Source organism: Sapajus apella, unplaced genomic scaffold (genome assembly GCF_009761245.1).
Source record: "Sapajus apella isolate SASKATOON/1434 unplaced genomic scaffold, GSC_monkey_1.0 scaffold36, whole genome shotgun sequence".
Lineage (NCBI taxonomy): Eukaryota > Metazoa > Chordata > Mammalia > Primates > Cebidae > Sapajus > Sapajus apella.
Genome location: NW_022436976.1, coordinates 34,056,123 through 34,069,646, shown reverse-complemented (window position 1 = coordinate 34,069,646; position 13,524 = coordinate 34,056,123). Strand labels below are relative to the sequence as shown.

General features: G+C 36.8%; 1 protein-coding gene across 15 annotated transcripts in view; it reads left to right on the top strand.

Moving 5' to 3' along the window:
- Window positions 1–13,524, top strand: part of OSBPL9 (oxysterol binding protein like 9) — a 171,305-nt gene that overhangs the window by 136,650 nt on the left and 21,131 nt on the right. For 8 of the 15 annotated variants that reach the window (XM_032297038.1, XM_032297036.1, XM_032297034.1 and 5 more), the window contains 4 exons: window positions 1,683–1,721; window positions 6,251–6,341; window positions 7,398–7,502; window positions 12,559–12,718. In XM_032297038.1, the coding sequence (XP_032152929.1) occupies window positions 1,683–1,721; window positions 6,251–6,341; window positions 7,398–7,502; window positions 12,559–12,718 (395 nt within the window). Of the gene's footprint in view, window positions 1–1,682; window positions 1,722–2,305; window positions 2,362–6,250; window positions 6,342–7,397; window positions 7,503–12,558; window positions 12,719–13,524 lie in introns of all 15 variants that reach the window. The other 7 variants (XM_032297040.1, XM_032297039.1, XM_032297037.1 and 4 more) reach the window with 2 other exon arrangements.

Here is a 13,524-nt window from a genome sequence, read left to right as displayed (position 1 = left end):
TCTGTTTATGTGATGGATTATGTTTATTGATTTGCATATGTTGAACCAACCTCCCATCCCCCAATGAAGCCAACTTGATCATGATGGATAAGCTTTTTGATGTGCTGTTGGATTTGGTTTGCCAGTATTTTATTGAGTATTTTCACATCAATGTTCATCAGGGATATTGACCTGAAATTTTCTTTTTTAGTTGTGTCTCTGCCAGGTTTTGGTATCAGGATGATGTTGGCCTCATAAAATGAGTTAGGGAGGATTCCCTGTTTTTCTATTGTTTGGAATAGTTTCAGATGGAATGATACCTGCTCCTCTTTGTACCTGTGGTAGAATTCGGCTGTGAACCTGTCTGGTCCTGGACTGTTTTTTGGTTGGTAGTCTATTAATTGCTGCCTTAATTTCAGACCTCGTTATTGGTCTATTCAGGGATTCAACGTCTTCCTATTTTGACTACAGATACTTTTAAAGTAGATTATATCTTTCAGATGTCCTTAGATCCCAGGTTAAATGAATTAAATACACCTTTGACTTAATATTTTCAACTTAAGATATTTCCCCAAAACTTTTTTCTGCATAGACTTTGTTTTCATTAGTATTTGTTAATTTCTCATCAGCTTTTTAAAAATAAACAGCTTTAAAAATGAGCTTACCATCTTAAAGTGCACACTTCAATGGTTTTTATAATATTTACAAAATTTTTTACAGCCATCATCATAATCTAATTTTAGAATTACTTTATCACCCCAGAAAGAAACCCCCTACCTATTAAGCAATCATTTCCTATGTAGATGGTCCCTGACTTAACAATGGTTTGACTTAGGATTCTTTGACTTCATGATGGCAAAAAAGCGATATGCATTTAGTAGAAACGGTACTTTGAATTTTGAGCTTTGTTTTTTTTCCCTAGCTACTGATAATGCCATATGATATTCCCTCACTATACTGGGCAGTGGCAGTGAACCACAGCTCCCAGTCAGCCATGCGATCACAAGGGTAACCAATTGAAACTCTGCACTGTACTCTGTTGCCCAACTGTAGGCTAATGTAAGTGTTCTGTAACACATTTAAGGTAGGTTAGGATAAGCTATGCTGTTTGGTAGGTTAGGTGAATTAAATGTATCTTTGGCTTACAATATTTTCAACTTAAGATAAATTTATTGGGAGGTAAACTCCTTCATAAGTTGAGGAGCATCAGTGCATCCCTTAACCCTCCAGCAGCCTCCTACCCCCACTCCATCTAGCCCTTGACAACAATTAATCCACTTTCTGCCTCCAGATTTGTCTATTCTTGACTCTTCATGTAAGGTGAATCTTACAATATGTGGTCTTCTGTGACTAGTTTCTTTCACTTAACATCATGTTTTCCAAGGTTCATCCATGTAGAGATCACTTTTGCCTAGAATTTTGAACATGACTACAGTTCTACAGGATATTTCCACAGTGAATTTAGTAAAATCCCTGTATAGAAAAATAATTGCCATGCTGTTGGTGTTGATTGTTGTGTAGCCAGTGCTTGAATTGTGTTTTGCTAAGAATGTACACATGGAATTAAAATCTTAGTGGAAGCAGAGAAATCATGTTCTAACATTATTACTTACCTGGTAAAATAAGCTTTCTTATAGTAGAAATACACAAGCAGTTACTTAAATGTAAGAATGAAGTTAATATTTTTAACATTTTTCCTTAAGGACCAGAGTAATGCGGAGAAACACGCAGATGGAATGATAGTAAGTTTAATCTAATCTTTCTGTTTCCCTTTACTTCTGCAGAGCATTATAACCAGTCATATCAGGAGAAGCCTGAATTACTACTCATTTTTCAATGCCAACTACTCACTGCTTTTTGTTGTTGACTCTTGCAATTTCCTTTGAGCTCCCATCTTTCAGCACTCATTTGCAGGGGAAATGACAATCTTAAAATTTTTCTAAGTGTGGCTTCAGATTGAATCACTTTGCATGTATTAACTTGAAGGGTTAATCATGGTATGAGTACTCAGCTTTTACAATTAAATAATGCATAACTCAGTGCCACATTTCTTGTCTAACTTCTTTTTTTCTCAGATGAAAGCAGGGTGGGAGAGAGTACAATATTGAAACACACCTTAATCTATTTAAATATGTTTATAGGTTATTATTATTTTATCGTTTATGTTAAGTTTTGTGTGTGTAACTATCATTGTTAATGTGGTATGTACTGCATTTTTGTTGGAACAATTTACAGTGTGAATTCTTTCTCTTATAGCCATTATCTTATTCTTTCCTCTCTCTTGTCTTTTTACCTTTCCCTTATATTCAACTTCCCCTCTAAAAAGAAAGAAGAAAATTGTATTATTAGGATTGCCCAGCTGGAAATAAAAAGAGTTTGAAGGTTTGTAGTTTGTGCTTACCCTAGTTTATGGTAACTGAGTGACCTCTATTCAGTCTGTATTCCTGAAGCAGGAGGCAGCCTCTTTTTTTGTCCTAGACTTTACAAATGCCAGCTTGTCTGAGATCTGGAAAAACATTTTGTAAATCTTCAAAAACATCTCATGATTGTACTTGAAAGGATGAGCATGTTATCTTTATATTTGGTCTTAAAATTTTTTTAATTACATATCTGTGTTTGCATATTAAGAAAGCAGAAATAAACATGTTTGGAATTTGAATTAAATACATCGGAATTTTTGTCAGTTCAAAGTGTGAGCCATGGTGATACAATACAATTGTATGATATAAATGTAATACAAACTAAAATAATATTTCTTCCTGAGATACTATCAAAAATTGTGAGCCTCATAGGAAAGGACTGTATGTATTGTCTACCATTTTATGGTCCCTACAGACTCCAAAACCAGGCAGGATTTTATAAAACATACCAAAAACACTTGATCGTTTGCAGTGAAAAAATCTAGAAAGTTTGTGCTCATAGAAAATGTAACAGAAAAATATCTTTGAATCATTTGCTCAGGGACTAGAGCATATTTTCCTTAAGAGTTTTTATTTTGAAAAAATAGAGGAACTGTTCATGGTATAGACCTTAGAGGCAGGCTGCTGGGGTTCAAATAAAATAGCCCTGCCACTCACTACCTGTGACCTTGGGCAAATTACTCAACCTTTCTGAATCTTAATTTATTTTCCTGTAAAGAAAGCTGACCTTAGAAGGTAGTTGTAAGGTACAGAACAAGCACAGTTAGCAATACATACATGTATTTGTATGTGTATGTACAGTACATTGCATTACACAGGTTTCATTAATGTCATAACAGATTAGGGCTGAGTAGTAGTATTTTTGCCTCTCAAGCTCTGCACATTTATTTTTAAAGCAAATTGTAGAATGTAATGTGACATATTTTAACCTGAAGTTGACTAAGAACTGTGGATAAGTATAGCATAGTGATTTTTTCTATCATAAACAACAATAACAAAAAAATTGAATACTTTTAATATACATGCTGTCAAAAGACAAAATTACAACAAATATAATCATAGATCTAATTGGCTTTTATGCAAGATGCATAAATTGGGTCAGCCTCCATTCTACAAAATAGAATGAAAGGTCCCACTGGGCAATGGCAGAGCAGTGGGTTTTGTAAGGTGGGAATTGTAACAGGAAAAAATGCTGATTGGCTAACATCAGATTACTTTTCTTTTAAGGGTTAAAACAGCGGGCACTTCCATATTACACTGACTCAGACGGGAATCTCCTATTTTCAGAGGAAAAAAAAAAAAAAAAAGTCTTTTTTGAGATCCACTTGCTTTCTTAGTTTAATTATGTGGCATTTAGCAAGAGTGACTCCTTTTTGGTTTGATCTAGTCTTTTGGGCCCTAGTGCAACAGCTCAATCCAAAACAGTGGCCTCCCATAATTTTTGATTAGCAATGCCAAAAAGTTTTAAGTGTTTTCTTTGGTTGACAAGCCTAATTGTAAGAACATTTCATCTGGAAAACAAAAGATTGCATCCAAAAGAGAATTCTTATCCCTATTCCGAAGTTATTTTATTTCTTATTCTCTTCAGTGGGAGGGGTAAGGAGATGACATATTCACTCCTATATATCAAAGTGTGTTAATGGTGGGATTTTGGTTTGTTTGTTTTGAGGAAAGCACTGTGTGAACAAGGAATTTATTTTAGAAACAGCTCCAGGTTTGTTGAGATACTGTTTAGTTATTTTGGCTTGGTCCAGTATCTAAAAATAGAATCAAAGTAATAACCAGAAAGTTCTTAGCACTCGTATAAACACAGACTATTTTGCAGACTGGGAAACAGACCCATAGAGAATAAGAGACTTAAGGTTTCTAAGGAACTAAAAACTCCAAGTCTCTGTTTCTTTGCTTTTCTCAATGCTTCAAAATATTCCCCAGTTCAGTTTCTTCACTTTTTGGGTTTTTTAAAATTATTACCAATTGTTTTGGGGATGTCTTCTCTACGTGTTCTTCATTTTTCAGTTAATGTATTTATGGCAGATAGACTGTTGTAGTGACAAGAATCAGAATTCTTTTGTTCAATCACTTGACTGAAGAGATCTTATTTAATGAGTTTTAAATAATCATGCAGAAAGAGGACAGGGTTTTTTTTTTTTTTTTTTTTTTTTTTTGGTTTAAAATTTTTTTCTTTTACAGTCCTGAACACCAGGTTTGTTTGTTTGTTTTTCACGTGGCCAGGGAAAAAAAATGTTTTTTAACTTAGACATTACATGAGAATGCTACAAAAACTTTACCATTATCTGTTTCTATTATTAGATGATTTTAAGGATCTTTTTTTGTGTTTTTTTGTTTGTTTGAGATGGAGTCTCATTCTGTCGTCCATGCTGGAGTGCAATGTCATGATCTTGGCTCACTGCAACCTCTGGCACCTTGGTTCAAGCAATTCTCCTGCCTCAGTCTCCCGAGTAGCTGGGACTACAGGCGTGCGCCACCATGCCCAGCTGATTTTTGTATTTTTAGAAGAGATGGGGTTTCACCATGTTGGCCAGGATGGTCTCAATCCCTAGACTTCGTGATCTACCTACCTCAGCCTCCCAAAGTGCCAGGTTTTACAGGTGTGAGCCACCACGCCCAGCCAGATGATTTTAAGTTTCTACAACTCCTTTTTTGGGCTTATTCATTGGCAAAATATTTCTTTTACATTTCTCTTTTAGTATCTTCTGTTATAAGCACTACTTAATATATATGTCAAGTTGAGTTTTCCAGATCAAAGAAAGGTAAATAACTTAGGTTTTTATTTCTTGGATTTTAGTCTTCTAAATGGTGAATGTAAACTTTGCTTTGGCAAAGACCTTGGTTTAACATCTACATTCCCCCCCGCCGCCCAATCAGTAAGTTATGGAGTTTTCTTTTTAAAATGTCTTCATGCTGTCAGAATAATTTCGACTTACAATCAGGGAATCCTAGACTTTTCTCCCCTTTAAAACTACATGTCTGAATTTTTTTTCTCTCCTCTAAATCCTCGGAAATCAAGCCTTCTCCTCCACACTCCCCAGTTAGAAGATACATCTTCTTTCTCTTCAGTGACCATAAAACTAGACACACAGTCAGCCTTCTGCATCTGTGGATTGAACCAACCGTGGATTAAAAATATTTGAGGGAAAAAAAATGCCTCTTTACTAAATATGTATATACTTTTTTCCTTGTCATTATTTCCTAAACAATACAGTAAATGATCTATATAATATTTACATAATATTAGGTGTCTGATGATATAACTTAAAGGGAAGATATGTGTAGGTTGTATGCAAATACTATGCCACATTATATCAGGGACTTGAGCATCTGTGGATTTTGGTATCCTCAGGGGGACTTGGAACAAATCCCCCTTGGATACCCAAGGAATAGCAGCAGTATGGGATAGAAAGATGAGATCCTAGTGGTGCAGATATATTAGCTGGACATTTGGTGTAACACACCAAAGCAAGTGAAAGAGAAAAACAAGATTTGTGGTGAATTAAGAATTTGAGAAGCACTAAATTGAATTGAGAGGTAGTTTTGACTTTCTGATACCTTCCCCATACCATTTTATAACTCCTTGGTTTTTCCACTTAGCTTTACCTTCTTCTGTAACAGAGATTCATTCGTTTTCTTTCTTTACTGTGCTTTGTTAGAAGAAACTCTTACACTTCTGTATAGAAAAGGTGTTTCATTTCCTCTTTTCATTTTGATCAACATATCTATATAGCTACCCTCAGGATTTTGCAGTCATAAATGTGGTCATTTCGTTCGTTTGGGAGGGTAGCATGAGAAGAGCATTTAATTAAAAATAACTATACTGTGTTTCTTTATCTTAGAGTACTATTAATCCTGTAGATGCAATATATCAACCCAGTCCTTTGGAACCTGTGATCAGCACAATGCCTTCCCAGACTGTATTACCTCCAGGTAATTTGGGAAAATGTTTAACAGATTCATTGATGAAAAAAAACTTAATTTGTTTGACTGTCATAGCAGTCTTAGCTCTTACTGTTTGTTTCTCCTTGTTTTTAATTTTAAAAAAAGGACTCAAAAAATACAGCTAAAAGTGAACTGGAAAAAGATGATGGTGTTTTGATATTGGGCTTTAATGAAGTGTGATGAAAGTGATTTTGGTATTCAAAGTGAGATAGAAAACAAACATGGTTACTAAGATTTGGATTCACTGGTAGGACAGAATCCTGTGACTCAGAACTCATGGCTAGCAAGGAAAATTTACTATACCTTAATTAGGGTAATCCAGGGATGTTCTGTTTTGGGGTATTCTTTGTAGCTCTGAACAATACAAATGGCATGTTCATGGTAGATTTTAAGGATAATGAGAAAGGGAAGAAGGAAATATATGATGCCTACTGATCAGATGACATCTGTATTTTTTTTTTAAGAATAGAGCAATAAATGCTATTTTTAAAAACTAGCAAAGAAGGGCTCAGGGCAAATACCTAGCTACACTAATTCCTTTTGCCCTTTTGTTGTATCTGACATTTCTGTGTTCTCGATGGCATAGTGAAGTCAGAAAATATACTATAAAAGGGAAAAAAATTTTTAAATATATTAGTAAGTATGTGAAATCCTTTTGTGAATTTTTACTCTTTAAGTGAATTAGCTTAACTTCCTCTCGGGGCTAAAGAGGAGGACGTACTGTATGCCACTTCAGATTTTATGTAGTTTGAGGCTCAAACACATCAGAAGCATTTGTTGGTTTTACAGAGTAGTTATACTGCAGTATTGGCCTACTATGGCTGGTCTTTTGATACCCTGCCTTGTATCTTAGTACCTGTTAGCCTATCATCGAGTTTAAGAGGCTAGGAAGTCAGAAGGAAGGAGTAGCATGGAACTAGACTTAATGAAATAAGAGTTTCAGAAATTACTGTTCTTCAGGATTTTGAATCCCAAACAATTACAGGCAACAGAATGTGTGTTTGGCTGTTTCTGTACTTTATTTTACATGTTCAAATTTCCTAGAACCTGTTCAGTTGTGTAAGTCAGAGCAACGTCCATCTTCCCTACCAGTTGGACCTGTGTTGGCTACCTTGGGACATCATCAGACTCCTACACCAAATAGTACAGGTACAGATTTGCAGAATTTCTTTATTTCTCATAACTCTTCATTAACATTTAATATTTGTATGTGACCTGTGATGAGGGAGGGGGGAAATTTGAATAAATGTGTTGTATATTTCTGTTGGAGATATCTTAGTTTTACCATTACAGTTCCATACATGAAGTGGTTAGCCTTGCAATTGAAAGAGAAGCTTTCGTAAGTAATTATTATTTATTTATTTTTTTTTTTTAAATTTTTTTAATTTTTATTTTTGAGACAGGGTTTCACTCTGTCACCCAGGCTGGAGTGCAGCAGTACAATCAGGGCTCATTGAAGTCTTGACCTCCCAGGCCTCAGCCTCTCAAGTAGCAGGGACCACAGGCACATACCACCACATTTGGCTAATTTAATATTTGTCGAGAGGAGTCTCCCCATGTTGCCCAGGCTGGTCTCAAACTCTTGGGCTCACGTAGTCTTCCTGCTTCAGCCTCCCAGTGTGCTGGGATTATACAGGCATGAGGCATCATGCCTGGAATAATTATAATTTAAATAAAATAAAATGTTGCAGAGTTGTTGGTTTTTTTTTTTTTTTTTTTTTTTTTCTACCTTAAGATATATTTGGGTAATCTATGTTGACTTTGAAAAATTTACTCCAGCTAGACTTGCATACTGTCTTATTTGTGAAGCTGAAACAGAAATACACAGAATAAAAACGGAAAGTCCTCTTTACTCACCCCGTATAATTTGCATACATGTATGTACATATACACTTATGTTGTGTATTTTTATTGTTTTTGTTTAAACCTAAGTTAGGTCATGTGTTTCTGTGACTTTCACTTTTCCTTTAGCAAAGAACACTTAGAGAACTTTCCATGTTTGTAAAATTAGGTCTACAGCATTCTTTTTACAGCTGCCTGGGCAGATATTGCTTCTTTTTTCTACTGAAGGACATTTAAGTTGTTTCCAGTGTCCTTCCGTTATAAGCAATACTTCGGTGATATCTTTGTACAGCACCTTTGGCATATGTGTAATTTTTTAGAAAACATTTATCGATCTTCACCTTTTGCCAATTTTATAGTCAGAAAAAAGATACTTCATTGTGTTGTTTTTTGTTTTTGAGATGGAGTCTCACTCTGTCACCCAGGCTAGAGTACAGTGGCACCATCTCAGCTCACTGCAATCACACCCCTATAATTTTTGTATTTTTAGTAGAGACAGTGTTTCACCATGTTTGCCAGGCTGGTCTCAAACTCCTGACCTCAAGTGATTTGCCTGCCCCGACCTCCCACAGTGCTGGTATTTCAGGCGTGAGCCACTGTGCCTGGCTTGCATTTTCTTAATTTGTTTAGACTTATGGTCTTTATTTATTTATTTTTCTGTTTTACAGGAGGGCTATCAGTGCTAGATACTAGATTTATTGTTTTAAAATTAATTAAATTTATGTTGGATAACTTGTAGACCCAAACTCAAGGAAGCACCTAGCATTTTTCACACTGTTCAAACTGGAAACCAGAATCACTTTTGAAGAGGTGGGAGATCAGAGATCAGCCTCTTTGTTCATCCTCAGAGTTTTTTTTCCTGGGTAGGACTTTTCCTATGTAATAATGAATAATGGCCATGTGATTTTAAAAATTCGAATTAGTAAAGGTACTTATGCTATTACTTTCGTCTTTACTATTTAACAGCATGGGCAGGTGTCTTTGAATTTTGAAAGAAAAAAAAAAAGCTCCGTTACTTGAAGCTCTTTGAAAAAGACTGATAAGCAATTTGATAAGCAATTTGAATAATGAAATTGAAATATTTTGGCTGACTTCTGTGTTTCCTGAGCTGTGTCACTTCTTCATTTAAAAAATAGTACCTGTTTGTTGTTATTCATATTTTTATGTCAGAATTTTGAAACAGCCAAAATTCCAAAATTTTTCTGTTTTGAAATACATAAAACTAGCAAGAGACTTTGAAAAAGTAAGGAGCTCAGCTGGGCTCAGTGGTTGATGCCTGTAACCCCAGTACTTTAGGAGGCCAAAGCAGGCGGATCACAAGGTCAAGAGATGGAGACTATCCTGGCCAACATGATGAAACACTGTCTCTACTAAAAATACAAAAATTAACTAGGCATGGTGGTGCACCCCTGTAGTCCCAGCTACTTGGGAGGCTGAGGCAAGAGAATTGCTTGAACCTGGGAGGCAGAGGTCGCAGTGAGCCGAGATCACACCACTGCACTCCAGCCTGGTGGCAGAGTGAGACCTCTGTCTCAAAAAAAAATAAAGAAAAAGAAAAGAAAAGTGAGAAGCTCTTATGTACATTAATTTTAGTAAAAATTATTTCCAGAAGGTAAAGATTGTCTTCTAAAAACTATTTCAGTTGAAGATATTCCAGAAATCTAACACTTCAAATAGATTTAAAGAAATTTTTAAAATTAAGTTTCTGTGATTTATGTCTTACTTGATTTTTCATCCTAACTTCATTTACTCTACTTTTCTTTCCTTTACTTCTCTTGCTAATACAAAAAAGTAATAAAGGAATAAGAAGTAATGTTTGCTCTCCTGAGTAAATCTCAGATCTTTTGTTTGCACTTCCCACTCAAACTTATTTTTTTCTTCGATACATTTTCATTTTTGTGATCACCTGGAATATTTGCATGCTACTTAATCATTTGCTGTTCCTGGTCATTTTTTTAAATTCTAGTAAGAAAAAGCTGCTTTTCTCTCTTATTCTTTCTGTTGGGTAATAAAGAGAATATGAATTTATTTACTAAGAAGGTGAGCTACCTTTGAAATTTCCAAAATAAGCATGACCTTTTAGGGGGTGAACTTTTTGTGTTACCTTTTACAAAGGGCCAGGCACAGGGGCTCACACCTATAATCCCAGCACTTTAAGAGGCCTAGGCAGGTGGATCACGAGGTCAGGAGATCGAGACCATCCTGGCCAACATGGTGAAACCCTGTCTCTACTAAAATACAAAAAATACCTGGGCGTGGTGGCGCGTGCCTGTAGTCCCAGCTACTTGGGAGGCTAAGGCAGGGGAATCACTTGAACACGTGAGGTGGAGGTTGCAGTGAGCCGAGATTGCGCCACTGCACTCCAGCCTGGTGACAGAGCAAGACTCTGTCTCAAAAAAATAAAATAAAATACTTTTGTGAATGTGATGACTAAATGTGGCAGACCGATGTGTTCTTTTTCATAGCTATTGAACCATAGGTATAGGAACGGGCAGAAATCCATAAATGACGCTGGATTCTTTTTTTGAGGCAAAATATCACCCTGTTACCCAGGCTGGAATGCAGTTGCACAAACACAACTCGCTGCACTGTTGACCTCCTCAGATGAAGTGATCCTCCTGCCTCAACCTCTCATTGAGCTGGGACCACAGGCACATGCCACCACACCCAGCTATTTTATTTTATTTTATTTTATGAGACATGCTCTCACTTTGTTGCACAGGCTGGTCGTGAACTTCTGGACTCAGGTAGTCCTCCCATCTGGTCCTCCCAAAGTGCTGGAATTACAGGCGTGAGCTATTGTGCCTAGCCTGAATTCATTTTTATTGCTGTCTTCAATTTCTTCCAGAACTGTGGCCCTGGCTTTCAGATTGCCATCAGTGACTTAATAAACTTTAGTCTTCACCAGACATCTGTAGATTAGTATAAATTGCCTGACAGCCCTTAGATGCTCAGTAAGTTATATTGATTTTAATACTCCATTTGTCGATTGGTTTGATATTTTTTTGTTCTTGCTTTATTACTAGACAAGGTACCAGATGATCATCTCAGAGATTAGATGGCTGTCTTCTTTCTCTGGGTCTCCATTAATTTCCATTTCTTTAGTTAGACTACTTAGGAATAGAAAAATGTTCTTCTGAATTTTTTCATTTTCTGCATTCTTCTCAAAGTAGCCCTCTATTTTTATCTCCACCTCTGAGCCTCTGACTTAAATGGAAGAGAGGAATTTGGATGGTTTGTGCATTTTCCATGTGATTGCTAAAAAGCATTGAATGATAGGAATGTGATATCCTGCAATATTTTAATGTTCATGTGGTCTTAATATTCTTTCCACTCTGCATTCCCAGTGGTTCACTGCTGATGGTTTTTTTTTTGTTTTTTGTTTTTGTTTTTTTGAGACTGAGTTTTGCTCTGTCGCCAGACTGGAGTGCAGTGGCACAATCTTGGCTCACTGTAACCTCCCAGGTTCAAACAATTCCCCTGCTTCAGCCTCCTGAGTAGCTAGAATTACAGGTGTGTACCACCACGCCTGGCTAACTTTTTGTGTTTTAGTAGAGACAATATTTCACTGTGTTGGCCAGGATGGTCTCAATCTCCTGACCTCATGATCCCCCCACCTCAGCCTCCCAAAGTGCTGGGATTACAGGGGTGAGCCACCGCGTCCGACATCACTGCTGCTTTTTTTTTCTTTTTTTGGGACAGAGTCTCGCTCTGTCACCAGGCACCAGGCTGGAGTGCAGTGGCGCGATCTCAGCTCACTGCAACCCCGACCTCCCGGGTTCAAGCAGTTCTCCTGCCTCAGCCTCCCAAGTAGCTGGGACTATAGATGCACGCCACCATGCCCAGCTAATTTTTGTATTTTTAGTAGAGACGGGGTTTCACTGCGTTGGCCAGGATGGTCTCGATCTCTTGACCTCGTGATCCGCCCGCCTAGTCCTCCCAAAGTGCTGGGATTACAGGCAGGAGCCACCGCACCCGGCCCTCACTGCTGCATTTTTAGGTATCTGGATCTGCAGTGTAAAATAAGAGCCCTGGTGTCCCATTGGTAATGGTATCTGTTGTGGGACTTGGAACTCCATGACTCATATAATCATAAGAGCCCCTTTCCTAATATCAATGATAATCTTTATAGAATGAGGACATAGCTTTTTGTTTCATTTAAAAGGCTGTGTCCCCATTTTATATCATGATTTGCCATTTTCTGTATGGAATTTAAATGTGGATTTTCTTTGTAAATAGTGCAGCGACTTTTAAAAACTTAACCAAACTCTTAATTTTAGAAAAGTCTGCTTTGACTCCACCTCCCTAATTTGTTCTCTATCATCAACATTCTTCTCTAATTAAAGCCTTTTTAACTTCCTAGGCAGTGGCCATTCACCACCAAGTAGCAGTCTAACTTCTCCAAGCCATGTGAACTTGTCTCCAAATACAGTCCCAGAGTTCTCTTACTCTAGCAGTGAAGATGAATTTTATGATGCCGATGAATTCCATCAAAGTGGCTCATCCCCAAAGCGCTTAATAGAGTAAGTAGATGATTAGAATATGTATTTAAATGATTCACCTGATTTTTAAAAATCTAACTTGATTTTGAGACTAGTGTTAATGACAGACTTGCCTCGTCAGTTATTATTTGGAAACAATAAAAAGGGCAGCCTTTTATTAGAATTTTTTAATTGACATATAATAGTTGTAATTGTATGGACAACTTGTTTTCAGTTGGCTTATTAAGCAAAAGCTAGTTTCTGTGAGAGTTTTTATTTTAATCCTAAATTACTGCAAATGGAATAAACAGCATCACCTGTAGTAATGCGCCAGTGTTATTAGTTGAATTCTGTCCATTTTTACAGTACCAACGTCAGGAGAGGGTCCAGTGAGAGTAAATAAGCTATGAAGCATTATACAAATAAGAGGTTTCTATTACTTTTTCCTTTTTTTAATTAGAGTGGAAATGCTCAACATCTATCAGCCAGGCACTGTGCTAGGTTAATATCAAGGTTACAAAGACCCAGGCCCTGTCCACAAGGGACATTTGGGGGAATAGGCAGGCATTTATAATCTAATGGGATATGTGGTATGGTATCTTGGTCCTGTTAGGCTGGCATAACAAAATACAGTAACCTAGGTAGCTTACAAGCAACAGAAATTTATTTCCTACAGTGTTAGGGAGCAAAAGGGGCTCACTGTCCAATGCGCTAGAAGCCGTTACTATGACCCGGGTTTTTGAGAAAAGAATTTTTTATTGTAAGTCTACTTACAAGGAAACAGAAGTCCACCTCAAATCTGTCTGTCTCTGCCTGCTTTAAGGCACTAATTTTATTTAAAAACGGTG